The 23538-nt window shown below is 34.4% G+C and overlaps 1 protein-coding gene across 2 annotated transcripts in view; it reads right to left on the bottom strand.

Moving 5' to 3' along the window:
* Positions 1-23538, bottom strand: part of LOC126884603 (kinesin-like protein KIF18A) — a 75425-nt gene that overhangs the window by 22130 nt on the left and 29757 nt on the right. For both annotated transcript variants that reach the window (XM_050650606.1, XM_050650607.1), the window contains exons 6-7: positions 15164-15425; positions 851-1205 (exon numbers count right to left, since the gene is read on the bottom strand). In XM_050650606.1, the coding sequence (XP_050506563.1) occupies positions 851-1205; positions 15164-15425 (617 nt within the window). The remainder of the gene's footprint in view (positions 1-850; positions 1206-15163; positions 15426-23538) is intronic.

Below are 23538 nucleotides of genomic sequence, written 5' to 3'. Positions count from 1 at the left end.
GTTAGTAACTGCGTTTCGAAGGTATTTATAGTAACTATAGTCTAAGACGTTTCTAGTTTTCTTATATTTGGCTAAAGCAGCATTACGAATTTTCATCATATTCTGTATTGTGGGTGTTAGAGACGGTGCAGGTGGTTTTGTAATTCTTGATTCAACATAGGGAGCATGTTTGTCAAACAGCGAAATTAACATATCATTGAAAATTAGAATTTTATTATCTATAAAATTTTCGTACAGTATATTATCCCAGGACATTTTTTCCAGATCTGCGTTAAAAGACGATAGAAAAAGATAGTTAAAAGAAGAATGTCATTAGTGTCAAAATTTTATAACAGTGGAGTAAACTTGCCTGCGGTTGGACCAATTACAAACAAGTATTACAGCGCGGTAAATTTGAATCACTCCTCTTGGTTTAAAAACAAACTATAGTAGAGGAATATCGGGCTATTCCCAAGGCAAGGATAACACATCTTTATTCTAGCCGACCAGCAGTCGTTGACGCAAGAGGTGGACATACCCGCTATTGAATTGTTTTGTTGTTAATTTTGTTTTGTTAATTTTAGTGCGTTTGATATTTATAAATATATACCCCTATATTTATCAATCAACGGTACAACGGAACCGGGCGACAACGGGGACGAGGGCCCCGTTGCCCATCGCCCATATTCTACGGCCCGTGCCATCCACGTATCATTTGACATTCTGCATTTTTATATATGTACAATAACGAAAACAATATAATGATAAAAAACCATCTACTTTGCATGTCTTTTGCTATTTATTGCATTGCATAGAAAACTAAACAGAATTTCGAAAGCAATTACACCAAACGGATTTATATATACCCCACCTTTGATACGAAACAGATCAGGCGTCTTCGTGGGTTTACTAGGCATGGAAAATGTTTGATTGCCTTCATCTTCAGTTTTTCTTTTATTCTCATGCATTTCATCTAGATCTGATACTGCTATACTAGCTTCTGAACTGATGCCAGAATCTGGAAGTGGTCCCCATGTTATATGTTTACGTCCTAAGATACTCTGACTAATTTCTTGGTATTGTTTTGTAACATTGGATGGGGCAACACCGTGGCCTTGTAAAAGCTGGTAGAAATATTTCATCGTGACTGCCATTTTTTCAATGAGTTCGTTTTTCTCCTTTTGCTCGGCGATTAGTGCTTCTGATTCCTTGCTTTCTAACGACATCTAAAAAAACAGATTTTATTGTATAAATAGTTTCAACAAGAATCTTAAATAATACAAAGGACCCCGTCACGTTCCTTACATAAAAGCGGTTTCAGTTAAATTGACCGAATCTTATGAGCATATTAAGTATAATTCAAAGAATAGTCAAAAAAAATTTCAACATTATTAATATCACAACAGTGAGAATAAATTGACAATAATGTGATAATTTTTCGAAAACTTGTTGCCTGGCAATAGACACGAAAACCTGAGGGCTCGAGTGGAAAACAAGTTTAAGAAAAAAATTTGAAGGATTATTTTATTTATTCTTACTATCGTGTGATATTCGACAGATTATTTTTTAATACTTACATATAAAATTCAAGTCATTGTATAAAAACATTCAGTGACATAGGGAACATAATTTAAAACATGTATCAAATATTAAAAAGTTTTGTTTGGCTTTCGTTTGGCCCCTAAAGATGATTAAAAATTCAAATTAAAACAGGTGGCCCAAAACGCGTCGTGACGTCATTCGTTTAAATTATGTTTACATTCTTCCAAAAAAGTAAAAAAAATTTAAAATTAGACATTATAAACGTCAGTAGAAAATACAGTTATGTAACCTCACAAGTGTTTTTGATCGTTTGAAATATTTTAAATGTCATTTAATAGTGTCAGTGTCAAAACGAATGCCAAACCTAATAGGGAACTTGCACATTTTTTATTGCATAATAATATTCAGTTTCCTTTAAAAATAAGATTTCCAAAATTTCACGCCTTAAAACCTCATAATAACAGAAGTACAAATTTAAAATTTATATATTTTTTTTGTTTTCTGGCCTTGGTTTAGAGAACCTTTAGTCAATTTAAAATAGTTTTTTCTGGAATTCTTCCTGTATTTATTATTTTACTTATAAGGATATTCAGTTCTAGTCTATCTCCTCCGTATTTTAAAAGTTCATTAGCTATTCTATCTTTCCCAGGAGCTTTTCGATTTTTCATCTTTTTTAAGGCGTTCTTTATATCTTCCTCTAATTTCTGTTTTCTCATCCGATTCTAATCCTGGTGTTTCCAGTTCTTTGTGATTAGCTGTTTGATAGAGGTTTTTTAGGTAAGTTGTCCATGTATTTGTATCAATATGTTTTACTTCTATCAATTCCTTCATCTCTGCTCTTTGACATCTTATCATTTTCCACATTTCCTTTTGCATCCCATTAAAGTCGTGCTCCATCTCTTTTGAAAATGCTTCCCAATGTTCTGTTTTCGTCCTTCTTACTATTGAGTTTAATTCATTTCGTACTCTTTTATATTCTTCATATGTTTGTCTCGTTCTTTTGGACTTGTATTCTAGGTAGATTTTCTTTTTTTCTTGGCATTTTATTATTATTTCTTCACAGAACCATGGAGTTCTCCTTTTCTTTCGTATATGTTTACTTATCTTACGTTCTCCAAGTGCTTCCGTTGCTGCCATTTTGATATTATCTCTGATCTTCCTCCAACTTTCTTCTATGTCTTCATCCGGTGTAATGTAGTTTTCATTAAGTACTTTTTGCAGTCTTCTCTGGTATATATCTCGTGTTGACAAGTCTCGTAGCTGTTCTACTTTTATTCTTGTCTCACATTCAACAGGGTCTTCTTTCCTGTTTCTTTGTAGCTCTATTCTGATTTTTCCAAGTACTAGGTTGTGATCGCTTCCAATATTAGCTGCACTTAAACATCGTGTGTCTAGTACTTGAGAGTGGTGGATGTTTCTGTGTGTCAATATATAATCAATAACGAATCTGTGTCCTCTTGTATTTTGGAATGTATATTGTAACAAAATAATTATTGACCTACCCTCGTATACCAGCTCCCGTCTCCGGACAGACAGAACACTATCGATGTTTCGAGATACGCCGATGCAGCGACGATGACGTGCAAGCGGTCACATGGACATAGCTGGAGATATATAGATATTTCTGGAATATCTGTATCGCATATATAAATAGGACATATTTGTAAATAGAGTTAGTCTTAAGCTAAAGTTTGTAAAGTAAACTTGTATAAATAAAAAAAATAAAGTCGTATATAAATTACGAACCGCTAGTTTTATTGTAATTAGAAGTAATTACACTAATACACGCTACAGTGGTGTTAACGGTGTGGAGTGTAAATAAATGAAAAGTGAAAAAAAAGACTTTTGAACTTTATTCGTCGAGAATAATCGGAGTGCGTTAATTGTTCGGTATTCGGAAAGACTTTTAAAAGACTTTTGAACTTTATTCGTCGTTAATAATTGAAGTGCGTTGATTGTTCGGTATTCGGAAAGACTTAGACATTTTGAAAAGTACGTGTGTGCCGACCAAAGATGTTGCTACAAGAACTGACCATAAAACAGCTCCGTGAACAATTAGAAGAGTACGAATTAGACAGCAGTGGGTGCAAGATAGTCCTACAAGCACGACTCAAGGATGTCCTCACGAAGAACGGAGATGACCCAGAGACGTTCCACTTCCAGTCAGCAGAGCAAGTAATCTTATCGAAATTAAAAACTGTTTCTGAAACGATCGATGAAACTTCTAGAAAGAACAACGAAAAACTTGAAGAAGTTAGTAGACAGAACAACGAGAAACTTGAGGAAGTTAGTAGACAGAGCGACGAGAAATTTGAAAGTGTTTCTCAAGTAATTAAAGACGTTTGTAGACAGAACAACGAGAAATTTGAAAGTGTTTCTCAAGTAATTAAAGACGTTTGTAGACAGAACAACGAGAAATTTGAAAGTGTTTCTCAAATAATTAAAGACGTTTGTAGACAGAATGACGAGAAATTTGAAGAAGTTTCTAGAACATTCGATAAGATGCAGAAAAGTGTAGAGACCGTAGAAGAAAAGATCAAACAGCTAGAGAGCAGGATAACCGATACAAAAGTACAACCATCAGTTAATGCAGCAGCGTTAGATCCTTTAGTGAAAGATGAACTACCGAGAGACGAAACGTCGCATAATATGAGATTCAAATTACCACCATTTGATGGAAAGTCCTCTTGGTCCATATATCTTAGACAGTTTGAAGCTATTGCGACCGCCAATCATTGGACCGAACAAGAAAAGGCTGTTTCCTTGACTGCTGCTTTACGAGGTGATGCTGCAGATATATTAAGGTCAATTCCCAAGGGTCAAGAAAATTGTTACCAGACCTTGTTCACTCGTCTAGAAAAACGCTATGGAGATGCCCATCTACAACAAGTATACAAAGCACAACTGCGAAGTAGAAGTCAACGAGCAAGTGAGAATCTGCAAGAATTTGAAGCAGATGTGGCTCGTGTGGTGCGGTTGGCTTATCCAGAGGTGCCAGACAGCGTTTTAGAAGAAATTGCAGTAGATACCTTCGTCAATGGGCTGAAAGATAATGAACTACAGAAAGCTTTACGACTAGCAAGACCGAAAGTTTTAGATGAAGCACTTGCTATTGCATTGGAACACGAAACGGCTAGTCAAACTTCACGAGGCCATAGAGTAAGAACCATTGAAGAAAGTGACGAACACAACGATGAACGTCTGGAGGAAATGATACGGAGAGTATTAAGTAATCAGATGCCAAAGAGACGCGAGCCTAGATGTTGGAATTGTGGAGACGTAGGCCACATTCGTCGTAATTGTAAGAAGATCGTACAGCCGTCGGAAAACTAGAGCGGGTCGACACCAAGGGGCAACTGCCGACCTCGAGAACTAGAGCCCCCATAGTAACTGTCAACCTTACGTCCTCCGGTGGAATCCACAACTTATACATCGTAGGTCGTATCAGTAATAGATGTAGATCATTTTTGGTGGATACAGGTGCAACGAGAACTATCGCACGTCCAGATGTAGTACGAGACCATAATAAATTATCACCTGCAACAGTAAAGCTTAGAACAGCGACTGGTGAGCTAATTAATACATATGGCGAGGCTAATATGTCAGTATCCATTGGCCAGACCACAGTTGAACATCAAGTATTAATTGCCGAGATCTCCGACGAGTTCATATTGGGGATGGACGTACTACGAAAAGTGGGGGCAATATTGGATGTTCAAAATGGAGTTCTCAGGATCAACGGTGAAGAGTTGCCCTTTCACGACGACAAAGAAGATGTCATCCGCTTACTAACTACATGCGACGTAACCATACCCGGTAATAGTGAGAAAATTCTGATGACCATGCTTGATGGACACTGCCGAGAGGGAAGTTTAAGGATGGTCGAAGATGTAGAAAATGTCGAGTTCCTAACGGCGAAAACTTTGGTAAAAGTTCGAGATGTCATCCCTGTAAGAGTTATGAATTTAAGGGAAACTGCTATTAAGTTAAGTAGAGGAGCTTTGATCGGACAGTGTGTTCCCGTGGCTTCAATTTGCTCTATGAATACCAATGAGAAATCATCAAAGTCAAAGTATCCAAAAGACCTTGTCGAGATGATCATTGAAAGATGCCAAGACCTTGACTATGAACGAACGGAAAAAGTAAGGTCTATGCTGATAGAGTATCAAGATGTTTTTGCTATTGATAAGAAGGATAAGGGCAAAACAAGCATAGTAACGCATAAAATAAATACCGGAGACGCTCAGCCAATCAGACAACGGCCTAGACGACTTCCATTTGCGAAAAGAGATGAAGCCGAAGAGATTATCAAGGATATGGACAAACAAGGGGTAATTGAACCATCGAACAGTCCATGGACATCACCAGTAGTTCTGGTAAAGAAGAAAGATGGTTCAACGCGTTTTTGTATCGACTACCGCCAGCTCAATGCGGTAACAAAAAAAGATAGTTATCCTTTGCCCAGAATAGACGATACATTGGATACTCTCTCCGGTTCTCGTTGGTTTTCCACACTCGATTTAAAAAGTGGATATTGGCAAGTAGACATGGAGCCAGCCGATCGGGAGAAAACCGCATTTTCGATAGGATCAGGGCTTTGGCAGTTTACGGCTATGCCGTTTGGTTTATGTAATGCCCCTGCCACATTTGAAAGATTAATGGAGGCAGTTTTAAGAGGTCTAACATGGAAAACATGCCTGGTTTACTTGGATGATGTAATTGTGGTTGGAAGGTCCTTTGATGAACATGCCAAGAATCTAATAGAAGTCTTTCAACGATTGAGGGCAGCGAACTTGAAGTTAAGTCCGAAGAAATGTCACATGTTTCGACGAGAAGTTAAGTATTTGGGACATATTGTATCGAGTAATGGTGTAACAGCTGATCCCGAAAAGATTGAAGCAATTAAAGATTGGCCAGTACCAAAAGATAAACATGAAATTAGAAGTTTCCTTGGCCTATGTACATATTACCGACGATTTGTCAAAGGATTTGCCAATATCTCCAAGCCCCTAACAAAGTTGACGGAGGAGGGCAAAGAATATACATGGAGTGAAGAGTGCCAAAAAGCTTTCGAACAACTACAAATGGCTCTGATCAGTGCACCGATATTAAGCTACCCGGGACAGGCAGGAAAATTTGTTTTGGATACCGATGCTAGCAACAGTGCTATAGGAGCTGTTCTCTCCCAAATCCAGGACGGACAGGAAAAAGTCATCGCTTATTTCAGCAAAGTCCTGTCGAAACCGGAAAGAAACTATTGCGTTACCAGAAGAGAACTGCTGGGTGTAGTGAAGGCTTGCGAACATTTCCATAAATACTTGTATGGCAGAAAGTTCCTTCTTCGCACCGATCACGCTGCTCTAAAATGGCTCATACAATTCCGTAATCCAGAGGGCCAGATGGCAAGATGGTTAGAACGATTACAAGAATATGATTACGAGATAGAACACAGGGCCGGAAGAGTTCACTCAAATGCTGATGCCCTTTCGAGACGACCATGCAGTGCGAATTGTAATCACTGTGCCAAATTAGAGGAACGATTTTGCCCCGTGAGACGAACCACCGTAATTAATGAGCAATGGCAGCCCCAACAGTTACAAGACGCCCAAGAAGATGATCCATGTATAAAAAGAGTATTGGATTGGATGCCGCGAGGTGAGAGACCTAGTTGGCAGAACATTAGTGCATGTAGTCCAGAAGTCAAGGCCTACTGGAGCCAATGGAATTGCCTGGTACTAAAAGATGATCTTCTGTACAGAACCTTTGAGAACGATGATGGTACAGAATCTAAGCTTCAGTTAATTGTACCTAAAAGTAAAGTGTCAGAAGTATTGCGTCAGTTGCATGACGGTACATCAGGTGGACACTTTGGTATTACGAAGACTCTGCAAAAGGTTCGAGAACGGTTCTATTGGGTGAACTGTAAAGATGATGTAAGAAGATGGTGCCGAAAATGTGAACCGTGTGCATCCGGTAATGGTCCGGTTGGTAAAAAGAGAGCACCCATGAGACAGTACAATGTTGGAAGTCCTATGGAAAGAGTAGCTATCGACATTGCAGGTCAATTTCCAGAAACCGATGCTGGAAATAAATACATCCTGGTAGCCATGGATTATTTTACAAAATGGACTGAGGCCTATGCATTACCAAATCAAGAAGCTGCTACCGTTGCAGAGGTACTTGTTAAAGAATTCTTTAGCCGATTTGGTGTTCCCTTGGAGATCCACTCCGACCAAGGGCGAAACTTTGAGTCAGCTCTTTTCCAAAACGTTTGTAAATTGATTGGTGCCAATAAGACCAGAACAACACCCCTGCATCCTCAATCAGATGGGATGGTCGAGAGGATGAACCGAACGATGGGTAAACACTTGTCCAAAGTTGTATCTGAACATCAGCGAGATTGGGACCAACACATTCATTTATTCCTGATGGCCTACCGCTCGGCCGTAAATGAAACTACAGGTCAAACACCAACCTGCCTGATGTTGGGTCGTGAAGTTCGGTTGCCCTGCGACCTAGAGTTTGGCTGCGGACCTTCCGAGGAACATGTTGCAGGCGAAGACTACGTTGACCGCCTGAAATTACGAATGAACAACATTCATGAACTTGCCCGACAACACATCCAGATAGCCAGTGACAGAATGAAAGATCAATATGATTCTCGATGCAAGAATGAAAGCTTCGAAGTAGGTGATCTTGTCTGGCTTTATAATCCGCAACGTCGTCGAGGCTTGTGTCCTAAACTGCAAAGACAATGGGAAGGTCCGTATGAAGTTAAGAAGAAAATAAATGACGTAATATATAGAATTAAGAAGTTGCCAAACGGTAAACCAAAAGTTATTCACATAAATCGTCTTGCACCATATGCTGGCTCAAATGAAACAGAAGAAGCACGAGTCCTCCAACAGGAGACGAAAGATGTCGCACAGCCAAGTTTTAATCAATTTATGTCAAATTACGCAGAAAGAAAGAGTGCTAGATTCGGCGTGACCACAGAAGTTCAGCAAGATCTGTTTGGTGTTCCAGAAAACGTCTCTCTAGCCCACTGTGTTGCACAAGACCTCGAGATGACTAAAGGAATCTCGTCCGTATTCAATAGAAAGTTCGGCCGCCTGGACGAGTTAAGGAATCAACAACCTAAAATTGGAAGAGTATTGCGATTGGAAGATGGTCCTCGATCTTTGCTGTATATAGTGACCAGGAAGTCTTATACGGACACGCCAAGCTACGAGAACATATGGCGTGCTCTAACTAATTTGAAGAAAATGGTCTGTAATTATGACATCAAAGATTTGGCTTTACCAAAAATTGGCCATGCAGTAGAAAATCTGGATTGGAAGATTGTGAGAAGCATGCTGGAAGTGATCTTCAGAGAAACTGGCGTACGGATTACTGTGTGTTGCATGAACCCGAAGATGTCATACCCTTCAAAGACAGTAGACTGTTACTTCTTTTCTAGGGGTGTATGCAGAGCTGGAGAATCCTGTAGATTCCGCCATCCTGGGCCATCTAGAGTTGCTGATCGGGACGCTCAGATCTTAAGAGGGGAGCAGTGTAACAAAATAATTATTGACCTACCCTCGTATACCAGCTCCCGTCTCCGGACAGACAGAACACTATCGATGTTTCGAGATACGCCGATGCAGCGACGATGACGTGCAAGCGGTCACATGGACATAGCTGGAGATATATAGATATTTCTGGAATATCTGTATCGCATATATAAATAGGACATATTTGTAAATAGAGTTAGTCTTAAGCTAAAGTTTGTAAAGTAAACTTGTATAAATAAAAAAAATAAAGTCGTATATAAATTACGAACCGCTAGTTTTATTGTAATTAGAAGTAATTACACTAATACACGCTACAATATTTTTGTTGATCTTTGTGTCTGAAGAACGTATTGTTTATTCGAAATTCGTTCTGAGAGCAAAAGTTAATAAGTAGTTCTCCATTTTCATTTTTGTTGTCTTCATTGAATCGTTGCTTTATTCCTGGTATAATTATGTTACCGACTCTTGCGTTCATGTCTCCTAAAATGTATATTATCTCATTGGCTGGTATTTCTTCGACTGTTTGTTGCAGCTCGTTATAAAAGTGGAGTCTGTCGACTTCAGGTTTGCAGTTTTCTGGGCTATAAACTCCTATAATATTTATTTTTTGCTTCTCTAATTTGATCTTAGTAACTACGATTCTTTCTGATATGTATTGACATTCATATATGTTATCTGACCATTTTTTGTGTATCATCAAAGCCACGCCTTCTTTGGCTCTAGTTTTTTTTTTTGGTACACCACTATAGATCAAGAAGTATTCCCCAAGTCACATCTGCCCTTTCCCTTTCTTTTTTGTTTCCTGGATCGCGCATATCTCTATCTTATTTTTTCTCAGTTCCTTTTCTAACTCCTGGTCTCTGTTGTTCAATGATTATATTCCATGTCGCAATTCTGAGTATATTTTTCCTATTCTTTGTCCTGATTCTCGCCGTTTTCGTCATCTGTGTATCCGTCCTGTTCCGAGGCATCCCGTTGGTTCTTTGAGCATTGCTTCATTTTACGATAGGTAGGTTGCTAACCTCGATTGGAAATTAAAATCATTAAAAAATAATCAAAGAAAAATATTGATAAATAAGCTAACGGTGGCAAATTTTTACAGACACCTCCAAAAAGCATGGATTTTGGAGTGGACATCAAAACTCGTCACTGGATTATGTGAAACAAACAATTCAAAAAGATTAGCTTATGATTGTGAGTTTCTCGAAGTAACGCTGTTAATTTTTTTATTTTTAACGATTTTTTAATTCTTGGTATCACTCGGAAGTCAAAAAACGAAATTCTTTGTAACAAGAACATCAACATATTTGTTATTAACAAAACAAAAAATAAGCAGAAAAACAAATATATCTCGACAGCGTTACCTCACGATGTCTAAAGAAAATCTATGCAAACTTTCAGGTGGACCTGTAGAGTACTTTTTGAGTTACACTGTCCATCACCTTTGAAAAAGCAGTTTTGAGAAAAATTAAGTGATGCACATCGGAATATGTTTTTGAATCGTGGAGCGATCTACAAAAGAGAAGGGGAACAGTTGTTAAACGTTTCTCACTACGCTCGAGCGTGCTGGCGCAAAACCGCGGCAAAGCGAGTCGAAGGTAGGGATATTCAACCTGCTGTATCTCTGGTAATTTTACTCCGATCAATTTAAAATTTTCAGAAAATCTTCTTGAAGTTGTGCACTTTCATTTAAAATAATAAAAAATAATAAAAATTTAAAACCATATCTCCCCTTAAGTCATGTTGGTATCGAAAAATACTCATAATATATGATAATTGATAAATATAAACAAATTATTACACTCCCCGACACAAAATTCCACCACTAAAAATTTTTCATTAAGTTTGACAATTTATAACTTTATTATTTGTACTCCGATTTTCAAGATTCTTGCATCAGTTTGTAAGGTATACATGTATTGACATCGTTTGTTTTTATTCCGGTAACAAAATTTTTTTGCTTAGATCAGATTATACGGAGGTGAATGGAAGAGTTGTATTTTCTCCTAACTTTAAAAAAACCTGTGGAAAAATTGAAGGGCTGATTTTGTTTTATAGTCCTGTTGTATTATATCGGAGGCATAGACACCTAAGGGTAAGAACATAACAAGTAAAGGTAGAATTCCGCACCAAGCGACCGAGACAGGAGACCGCGGCAGGCGACAGATAGGTCGCGATAGACGATAGTTGGTCGCTGGTCTCGGTCGCGGGCTGTAGAACTACCCTGATATAATTGCATTGAGAGCAGTGGTGGGGAGACCTCGCCTATCTGTCGCCTGTCGCGGTCTCCTGTCTCGGTCGCTTGGTGCGGAATTCTACCTTAAGGGTGGAGTGTAGGTCGCGGTAGATGCCACTAGTTAAGTCGCGGTCGATGTCGACAACACATAGCAAGGAGGTCACCTGCGCTGTCGGTCGAGCTAGAACCACTATCAAGTGAAGTAGTTTAATGAAATTTGAATGACAAAAAGACTGTGCTTTTGCGATGCTGTGTCAGTCAAGTGATGATAGTGATGAAATGTCAGCTGTAAATAATCAGATCCTCCTTCATATTTCAAAAATTTACTGAATTTAATTACTTTAGAAATTCAAAAATAAACTGTATACAAAAAAGGGATTATATTATAAAAAGTATCAACTCAGATAGCGCAGTTAATGACAACTTGGCTTCGAACGACCAATCACAAAAAAGCATCCTTGTAGGCCGCGCAGCAGACATCCATGTAAAACAAACTCATTTTATTTTCAAAAGCTTCGATGTAAACCTCCTAGATGGCATCGCGCTAAACCTCCACCGCGACTTACTTTCTCTGTTCTCTTTCATTCAGTAAAATGTGTTTGTTTTACATGGATGTCGACATCGACCGCGACCTCCACATCCACCTCCACCGAGACCCACTTGTTATGTTCTTACCCTAAGATTTTGTTTTTTTGAATTTTTCGAATATTTCGTTTCTTATAAAAGCTGTAAATAAAAACACTGCTTTGAAGGTTTATTTAATTAAAAATATCAAACACTAAAACTAACAACACAAAACAAAGTGAACAGTAAAACAAAACCCAACAATAGCGGATATATCCACCTCATGCAGCAATGACTGCTCGCAATCTGGCATCGAATGAATAAGATGTGTTATCCTTTCCTGAGGAATAGCCCGATGTTCCTCTACCAGCGCCACCTTAACTAATGTGCCAAATTTTTAAACGCTTTTATTTAGTTCAATAGATTGCGTCAAATCTTTGGATGTTAATTTGACTACCTTTTCTTCCATGCAAATGAATGAAAATTTGCAGACATATGCATTCGCGGTGACAATACACGAATAGACAACAAAAAATTTTTGTTTATGTTTATTAATTGTTTAAATAAAAAAAAACGATTTTAATGGAAAAAGGCCTAAATTCTCTTGTTTTTTACAATGTAGAAACTTGAAACTTTTACGGATGGTAGCTAATGATATAACCTATACATAATTTCACTTTTTACGTTAATTGTTTACGTTATGCGTCATAAATAAACAATAAAGTTTTAAATTTTGAACACTCATATATTTGTTTATACAGTACGATGCAAGTGAAAGAAATAAATTCGTTATTTCGTAAAAAGGAGACTTGAACCCTGGAATGCTACCTGGGGTACACTTGTACCCCAACCTTGTTTGTAAGTTACACCAATTTGCAGTAGTGGGTATAGAAAATATGAAAATAAACTTGTGAATAATAATATAATAAAATATTTTTGTATACAAAATAAATTCTTAGCATGTTATCTTAAGATTGTTAAACGCTTTTATTTAGTTCAATAGATTGCGTCAAATCTTTGGATGTTAATTTGACTACCTTTTCTTCCATGCAAATGAATGAAAATTTGCAGACATATGCAGTCGCGGGAACAATACACGAATAGACAACAAAAAATTTTTGTTTATGTTTATTAATTGTTTAAATAAAAAAAAAACGATTTTAATGGAAAAAGGCCTAAATTCACTTGTTTTTTACAATGCAGAAACTTGAAACTTTTACGGATTGTAGCTAATGAGATCACCTATACATAATTTCAATTTTTACGTTAATTGTTTACGTTATGCGTCATAAATAAACAATAAAGTTTTAAATTTTGAACACTCATAGTATATTTGTTTATACAGTACGATGCAAATGAAAGGAATAAATTCTTTATTTCTTAAACCGGTGACTTTAAGGAAGAATCCCGAAACAAGTAGATTTTTATTTTTAAATTATGATATTTTGGCATATATGTCATACTAGTGACGTCATCCATCTGGGCGCGATGACGTAATCGATGATTTTTTTTAATGAGAATAGGGGATATGCGATAGCTCATTTGAAAGGTCATTTCAATTCTTTATTCAGTAATATAAAAATTTATATAATTAGTTGTACAGGGTGTCCAAAAATAATTTTTTAATTAAATTATTTGACAAAAAAGAATGTATGTAATTTATTATTAAACACTTTTCTCTAGTTCAATCGTTTGTGTCAAATATTTAGACGTTAATTTGACTGCCTTTTCTTCAATGAAAATGAATGAAAATTTGCAGACATATGCATTCGCAGGAACAATACACGAATAGTCAATAAAAAAAATTTTATGTTTAAATAAAAAATTGTTTAAAGAAAAAACACGATTTTAATGGAAAATGCTTAAATTCCCTTGTTTTTTACAATGAAGAAACTTGAAAGTTTTAGAGATTGTAGCTAGTTATATGAACTATACATAATTTCGCTTTTTACGTTAATTGTTTACATTATGCTTCATAAATAAACAATAGAGATTAAATTTTTTTGCCGATTCCGACTAATTTTCATGTTTGTTAATCATGTTATGTTTTATACATATATTTTAATAAACATGATATATTTTAATGTTTGAAAACTGTTAAGGCCGCGTCTCACCATCAAATAATTTGATCAAACAGTTTGAGCAAACTCGGGAAGTACGTCAAAGTGACGTCACAATTGCAGTTTTTTTGAAATTCTAAAAATCTGTGCTCTCACTATCAGTCTAGTTTGATCAAATTTTTTGTATTGAGTTGTCTAACTTGTTTGTACTTTATTTAAAATTAAAATTTTTCATTATTATCCACAATGAACACTCAGGATGTGACGTCACTAACTGTCACTTTCAGTTTGCTCAAACCAGTTTGATCAAATTATTTGATGGTGGGACGCGGCCTTTAGACTAAAAAGTAAAAAATAAAAAAATATAAAAAAACATTTTTAGGAAACGCTTTTATTTAGTTACGAGTGACTAAAATTAAAAATATTATAAAAAAAATCAACTAAAAAGCAAAAAATAAAAAAAATTCAAACACATTCGTTAAAGAAAAGCGTGGGGCGCATCTTCATCGAATAAACGGTTTTCGCCCCACGCTTTTCTTTGACGAATGTGTTTGAATTTTTTTTTATTTTTTGCTTTTTAGTTGATTTTTTTTATAATATTTTTAATTTTAGTCACTCGTAACTAAATAAAAGCGTTTCCTAAAAATATTTTTTTTTTTATATTTTTTTATTATTTTCAATTCATCCAATAAATGCTGTATAATATTGAGATAAGGGCTAGATGAGGGCCGTTCCAATTTTATCAATCCAACCTTTATTTAAGATATTTATGTTTATAAGTCAATCAGTGTTTTTATTTACAAAAAATTTTGCAGCTCTTACAATAAAAGATATTCGGATAATTCAAAATACAAAATCTTAGGCATGCCTCCAGGATAATACGAAGGGACTATGAAACAAAATAAACTCTTCAATTTTTCCACAGATTTGTTAAAGTTAGGAGAAAATAAAACGCTTCCATTCACCCCCGTATAATGCCATCTAAGCAAAAACTGTTTATTACCTGAATAATAACAAACGATGTCAATACATGTACCTACAAAGTGATGCAAGAATCTTGAAAATCAGAATACAAATAAGAAAGTTATAAATTGTCAAACTTAATCAAAAATATTTAGTGGCGGAATTTTGTGCCGGGGGGTGTAGAAAACGAAAAATATAATTCATTATAAACAGAAAAAATTATTTAGAAGAATTACACAATCAGAATCACCTACATAAAAACTTACCACATGTTTTGCTTTTAACAAACTCAATTTCATTCTTTCCATTTTAACGTATTGTTTATGTTGGGGATGTACACTTAGTATGTCGTCTACCTGTTTATCTATATTTACTATCAACGCCTCATCTTTATGTACATGTTCTAAATTATTTTCTTTACTTGGTAATATCGGTAAATCTGACTTTAGGCCATCTCTGATTCGATTTTTGATCGGTGTGAGGTAACAAAATTCTGCGTCTGTTTTCTGCTTCGTTGATCTTAAACAACTAAATATTTTTAAGATAATTAGAATAATTGTGAAATGCCACATAAATGCTATGTTAATGTTGCTACAATACAAAAAATAGCCACAGTATCGCTGCTTTCAAATCATACCGACTTATTTTCAACAATTACGTTTTTTTTATGTCATACTGATTTATCTTCAAGTTGAATAAAACCTTGCCAGATGGCATTGCCAAAAGTAACTTGAATAAGGTTCAGGTATTTATTAACAAATGCCTAATAGCCCAGTAAATGAACGGGAAATTCGGCGATACCGTGTAATTTTCAGGGGCAATTCCGAATTGCATGAAAATTTGGATTTAAGTTCTACTTACCCTCCACTTCGAAGTTGAAATTGTGCCGTTTTTTGCTTTTACTTGGGGGGTGACAGTCACCCCTTCTCGGGGGTGAAAAAACATACGTTCAAGATAAGACCGGAAATGGATAAAATGACTGATTTTAAGCAACTTTTGTTCTATAGAGTTTTTTACGTAAGTCAATACTTTTCGAGTTATTTGCCATTGAAAATGTTGATTTTTCGACAAAAAAAAAACTACGTTTTCAGACGGTTTTTCGCAAATAACCCAAAAAGTAAATATTTTATCGAAAAAAATATCCTTAGCAAAAGTGTAGCTTATAAAAAACCCAAAAAAAATGGTGTATCAGTAAAGTCTATCAATCAAATAAAAACAAAGTTGTAGCTCATGAAAAATACGTTCTTATTCGTCTAATTCCAAATCGAATATTTCAAGGTGAGATCACCGAAAAATTAAGCACTTTTGTTTTAATTGTTAACAAAAGTTTTAGCATTAAAAATAAGTGAGTTACGCTCAAAATAAAGTTGGCCCTCTTTTTTTTTTTGTAAAAAATCATGAAAATCTCGCCGTGTTTAGCTCCCCAAATGAAATTAATCGCTACTGCTTTACAAACAATTTACTTACCTATCTATTTTTTATATGATCTGTCAGTCTCGCCGGTTTAAAGTGTTTATTTTTGAAAGGGTTATAATTGAGAAAGCTTGAATGGGTCACTAATCACGAGTGTATGCAAATTTTGAACCAATTTTTGTCTTACGGAGAAACAAAATGAAACTAACATATTTATAATAGCAAAACCTACACTTTTTTACTCTTTAAGATTTTTCTTATCACTAATACTTTTTAAGTTATTTTGCAAAAATGAAATTTTTCAAAAATTTTTAATTTTTTTTTACTATAAAACCAAATGTTTTCAAAAATAAGCACTTCAAACTAATCAAACTTACAGATTATATAAACAATACACATACAGTTAAAATAAATGGTAAAGCCAAACGATTAATTTCATTTAGGGTGCTAAATAAAGGGAGGTTTTCACGATTTTTTTTACCAAAAAAAAAGGGGCAAACTTTTTTTTTAGTGTAACTCGTCTATTTTTAATGCTGTAAACTTTTGTAAAAAACAAATAATAAGCTTTTTTTAAAAACTTTAAAAATGTTAATAAGGTTCTCCCGAAAAACGCTTCTTTCTTCGGTGATTTCGCGATGAATTATTCGATTTGGAATTAGACGAATAAGTACGTATTTTTCATGAGCTACAACTTTGCTTCTACTCAATTTGTAGACTTTACTGGTACACCATTTTTTTTAGTTTTTTATAGGCTACACTTTTACTAAAAACATTTTTTTCGATAAAATATTTACTTTTTGAGTTATTTGGGAAAAACGGTCTGAAAACGTAGTTTTTTTGTCGAAAAATCAACATTTTAAATCGCGAATAACTCGAAAAGTATTGACTTACGTGAAAAACTTTATAGAACAAAAGGTGCTTAAAATAAGTCAATTTATCCATTTCCGGCCTTATTCCAAACACGCGTTTTTCACCCCCCGAGAAGGGGTAAATGTCACCCCCAAGTAAAAGCAACCAACGGTACCAATTCAACTTTGAAGTGGAGGGTAAGTAGAACCTAAATCCAAATTTTTATGCAATTCGGAGTTGCCCCTGGAAATTACACTACAAAACGGTCATTTATTGGGCTATAAGGAAAATAGAAGGAATATATTGACCAAATATAATATCCAATAAGGAATTGTGGAGGACGAAACAAGAACCAGTTAGTTTGACAATTAAAAGAAGGAAGTTGAAGTGCCATACACTAAGAAAAGAAAAAGACATAACTTGAATATAAGCAGACAGTGAACAGAACTGGAAGACCATCAGAAACGTGGAAGAGAAGTACAGAGAAAGAATAAGAAAACATAAATAAAACATGGACAGAAATAAAAATAGATGCAAAAGATAGAAACAAGTGGAAGAGGACCGTAGAAGCCCTATGTTCCGAACGGAACTAAGAGGATTAACTATAAGATGGAATTGCACTGGTATTTAATGTCAGCTTCGAAACTTAAAATCGCTTCAGCGGAAAATGCTACTTTTGCCGATAGGTCGGTATGATTTGAGAGCAGCGACAGGGCCGTGCCGTGCTATGATGCGGCGAGGCGGTCGCATCAGGCGGCATCACAAGGGGGCGGCATAATCAGTAAAATAAAAAAAATTGTCAGATTGTGTAAAAATGTTGTCAGAAAACTATAGGAAAAATGAAAAGTTAGAGAAAATATGGCCAATGACCAAATGGAAATTTAATGAAATTGCAGAAAAATTTTATATAAATTCCGAATTTCCAGCTGAAAATGAAATTCGAGCCAGGAGAAAAAGCTTCTATTTGACTACGAAAAATAAAATCTGTGGACGAGCTCTTAACAGATGAGGCTAAATTTAAAATAAATTTTTCTCCATCTATATTTTAGACATTGCCGTTAATTATTTGATTGATCGATTTTCGCTTCTAGAAACTCATAATAAAAATTTTAAATTTTTATATGATATTTTTAAATTGAGGGAAATAGATGATGAAACACTAGAAAAATATTGTATGAATCTTCATTCAATACTTTCAACAGAAAAAGAAAAAATCTGATGATATAATGATCTAAAATTGAGTGATATATTTCAAATGATACCATACTCCATGAAACTTTTAAAGGTTTTGAACTATTTGTGCCAAAATTACCTAATTTCTTTATACCCAAATGTAGTTGTAAACTAAGAATTTGATGAACAGTCCCTGTCTCTGTAGCTAATTGGGAAAGACGTTTTTCAGAATTAAAAACTATTTCCGAAGCTCCATAATACCAACAAAACTAAAAAATTTAGCACTTATTTCAATAGAATTCTCACTAGCTGCTATACTTATCTATCCCCACTAGACTACACCACTCTGATTGACCAGTTTGCCAAAATTAAAGTCAGAAGGGTAAATTATATTTTTTGTAAATGTTACTTAAGAGCCTAGGCGCAAAATTTATTTGCAATACTTTTTAAATCCATTCACTTTTTTTCGAATCATGAAAAAACTAATAAATTTTTTAAAAAAATTTACAAAACATTACATTATTACATTACATTATTACCAAGGACCGAATGTCCCTTAGAATAATAGTCCAGGAACTGAAGCTTTTCACCTCGCAATTTTTACAGAATGGATCGATTTGCTTGAAAATTAAAGAACAAGTAGTGGATAGTCCAAGGATTAAAATCTATATGATGCCGAAAGGCGCTTTTACCATGAGGGTGGTTGTCACCCCATTCCGGGGGTGGAAATTTTTTATTATATTTTGACCTCAAAAGTTGATAAAAACATTCATTCTAAGCAAAAAATGTTCTATACATTTTTTTGATAAAATGAATAGTTTTCGATTTATTCGCTATCGAAAGTGTTAGTTTTATATCGAAAAAATAAGTGTTTTTCAATAATTTACTAATTTACGATTCACTCAATTTTTGCCGTAGAAAAAATTTTCTCAAACCAATTTCTTAGGAATTAAATAACCTACAATTTCATATTTAAACATTTATTCGTATCTGATGCTAATCTTTTTATTCTGAAGAAAAACCCATTTTTTACCAAACTACAAAAATTCGTTATTCGCTTTTAACTCCAGTTTTTTAAAAACTAATCTTTCTAAGCCAGTCAAACTTCTAGAATCTATTAATAATACATAAATAAAGAAGAATGAATAAGGCCAATGACTAAAAACCTTGCTAACTTACATTATTATGCTTCCAATTGGATTTCTCCTTTTTTTTTTTTCAAAAAATATATTGATTTTTTAACCGTAACTTTTCTATTTTTTGTCTTGGAAAGTTCGGCAAAAAAGAATTTTGTAGGCTTTTATAAGGTCTATAAGACTATTAATATTAGTTGTTTTTAAAATCCTCAGTCGCAAATAGAGGTGACTTTGAAAGGGTTGGTAAAGGTGGTTTTTGCATGTTATTACAAGGTTTAATTATCAATAGCTCACTCAATTTTTGCTGTAGTAAAAATTTTCCAGTAAAAACCAGTTTCTTGACAATTAAATAAGCTACAATTTCGTATTTAAACATTTTTTCGTATCTCTGATGCTAATCTTTCTATTCTGAAGAAAAAGCCATTTTTTTCCAAACTACAAAAATTCGTTATTCGCTTCCAACTCCATTTTTTTAAAAACTAATCTTTCTAAGCCGGTCAAACTTCTAGAACTTATTAATAATATAAAAATAAAGAAGTCCAAATAAGGTTAATGACTAATTTTTATTAGGGTGGTGATTAAGAGGTTGCTTTGGATCACTACTTCGCTAAAAAAAGTAGGGACTAACATTCTTTTCAATATACGTCACTTAATTTTTGAGCTAAAGACTTTGTTTTTATTTCTGGAGATAGATATTTTAGAATGCTTTAAATTAGTTTGAACAAGTTATCCTCGAAAAATGCATAGTTTTCCCGTCTTTTGACTTTGAAAATACAGTATTTAGCATTTGACGAAGAAGAGCTAACATTTAATAATGTATAGCTCGATTACTATTGGCCTTAAAAAAAACTAAAAGAAACGGTTTTGTTTATTGTTTCTAAAGGTACATTTTTGTTAAGTAAAGTTGTTTTGATAAAACGAAAACTTTTGGAGTTATTAGCCGAAAACTTATTCACAACTTTGATTTTTTCGATATAAAGCTAACACTTTCGATAGCGAGTAAATCGAAAACTATTAATTTTATCAAAAAAATGTATAGAACGTTTCTTGCTTAGAATGAATGTTTTTACTAACTTTTGCGGTCAAAATATAATAAAAAATTTCCACCCCCGAGATGGGGTGACAACCACCCCCATGGTAAAAGCCCCTTTCAGCATCATATAGATTTTGATCCTTGGACTATTCACTACTTATTCTCAAATTTTCAAGCAAATCGATCCGTTCTGTAAAAATTGCGAGGTTTTGCCCTATTTTAAGCTTCATTACTTGGACTATAAACGAAAAGTTTCTTTTGAATAGGATATTTAAAATTAAAAATTACACTCATTTTTCTCTTATTTCTTAACCCTAACCCTGTAACGTATTCAAATAAACATTATAGAGATTTTCAGGGACTTTCGGCCCTCGGTAATAATGTAATTTTTATTCTGCATTTAAATTTTTCAAAAATACTAATTAGTTTTCTCAGGATTAGAAAAAAAAATGAATGCATTTAAAAAACATTGCAAGCAAATTTTGCTCTTACCCACTTAATGTAGTGTTAATACATATTTCATTTAATTTAAAGTATGTTTTGTTTTTAAAATAAAAGTTTTAGTTCATTTTGTGTAGCAATGTAGCAAATATATATTGCAATATATATAACAACTATTTCTGATTAGGAAATGAAAGTGAATTACTTCAGACTGTTGGAGGACTCCACACTCAAAGAAAATTTAAACTTTAGTTCAGTCGTCAAAGATGAAAATGCCGCTGAACCTATAAAAATCATACGAATACACTGAATTTTGATGAGAATGTCAATTTTTAGATTTCAAAAAAGATACCACTCATAAAAGTTTACCACTCCTACCCCCGGGCTTCCTCCTAAAACATCTATTTACCAAGAATCTGTAAGCCGCAAAAAAATGTTTCAAACGAGAAATGCAGCTGAGATAATTTTGAACAAAAATGTTTATCAAGCAATTTTTGTGTAGAATGAACCGTTCTCTCAGAAATAACGCTTGAAGCGACCGGTGATTTTGAATGTCAGTTACGCGCGCGAAATTAATTTCTTATTCGATATCTTTTGATCAGAGTGTCCTATCGAGAAAAATCAAAATCCGATTTGTGGGTGAAGAGTACAGCTTTCATATGCAAATTTTGCATTCGGTCGCAAATTAAGTCAAATTCTATAAAGCGGTTAAATAAATAAACGTTATGCGATTTTGCTATTTCTCTTCAAGGTTTTCACATTTTGATGTTGTAGAATAAGTGAAAACAAAAAGTAGTAATGTTAAAGTTATTTGATACAAAAATACATGAAGTTGACGTACATCTAATTGTACAGTTTCAACCTAATCTACAGGAATTCTCGAAATATGGCGAAGTTAGAAATGTGCAGATATATAACTGACATCCTGAAAGAGAAGCTCAAATGAATATGGGAGCCCCGGAGTAACCAGAGCAAGTATTTTGTTCCGAGGTTGACTCAAATACAGTGATCAGTGTACTAAGAACCGGCGAAATAACGCAAAAAACCGAAAACATAATACGTTGTAAAATAAAAAGAGATGAAAATAGTAGAGGTGGGAAATAATAAATAGAAACCTATAAATTTACATTATATATTATATAGATTGTCCCAAACCCTTTTTTCAGTTCGTCACAGATTATCGAATTCACTCTAACGCAGTACAGTTGGAAGTGACAGAAAAAAACGTACCTCTGAGATTATTATACATTGAACTTAGAAAATTATGTATTCCTTGACGGGTATTTGCATATTAAAACGACTTATACTTATAGATGTATAATTGATTGGCGATTACAATACTCTAAATCAGTAACCAATCAATGATGCGGATAACGATAATTTGACACAAAAGTAATCGATTGTGACAATATTTTTACAAGATCATATGGTAAAATGACAATTGTAATTTCTAGGTAGAACAGAGTATTTAGAATATATTTACAAAGTCTTTGAAATTGTAGAAGCATTATATTTTAAATAAAATTGCAATTTTGTTAGCGGTATCTACACTTTTTAATTAAAATACTAAGCCATTTGGCGGCAAATGTTAAATACTATGGCGTTTTGACGGTATCTGCTACAGTTGCCGCCCATATACCTTAGTATATTGCACTTACCGCTAATAGACTTTCACGAATGCCACGCCTACAGTTCGAAACCGCCAAATCGCCTTATAGACAAGGCGGAAACGGCGGGTTCGTTGGGAAAAATATTCCCATGAGATATTTTTGCATAATCACATTCGTGAGACATCCCAGAATAAGGTTCAAGAAGTCGCCCACGTGAAAAGTGGGCCATTTTTTTTTAATTTTTTTTTTAATCAAATTGTAAAAATCAATATTTTTGGCCCGGACTAATTTTTTTTAGGTTTTTTTGGACCATTATGGACAAAAAAGGTCTCTTGTAATTTTTCTCTAAAGTTGATCTTTTTCGAGTTACAAGCAATTTAAAATTTGAAAAACGCGAAAATGGCCATTTTTAAGACTTAATAACTCGGTTAAAAATTATTATGAAAGTCAGAAAGTGACTAAATCAAAGTTTAAAGTCTCCGCTACATGATCCTGAAGAAATCTGTGTCATTAATTTACTACTAAGCTGTTGTTTTTAATTAATAACAATGAGCGGTTAGATCGTATTGACGCGGTTGTAAATGTGAGTGCGAGTAAGATGCACAATTGGACTGCTGGAATGGCTTCTCTCTCGCACTCAGCATTTACAGATGCCGCACACGTGCATGGCGCTTATTATTATTACTTAAAAATAACAGCTTAGTAATAAAATAATGACAAAAATTTCTTCAGGATCTTGTAGGGGGGGCTTTAAACTTTGATTTAGTCATATATTGACTTTCATAATAATAACTTTTAAACTAGTTATTAAGCCTTGAAAATCGCCATTTTTCGTTTTTTTAATTTTAAATTGCTTATAAGTCGAAAACGATCAACTTCAGAGAAAAATTATAAGAGATCTTTTTTGTCCAGAATGGTCCAAAAAATTAAAGAAAAAATGGTTCGGGCCAAAAATATTGATTCTTGCAATTTGGTTAAAAAAATTG

The sequence above is a fragment of the Diabrotica virgifera genome, chromosome 5 (assembly GCF_917563875.1).
Source record: "Diabrotica virgifera virgifera chromosome 5, PGI_DIABVI_V3a".
Taxonomy (NCBI): Eukaryota; Metazoa; Arthropoda; class Insecta; order Coleoptera; family Chrysomelidae; genus Diabrotica; species Diabrotica virgifera.
The sequence above is the reverse complement of the archived record's forward strand: the minus strand, read 5'-3'. Positions and strand labels throughout refer to the sequence as shown.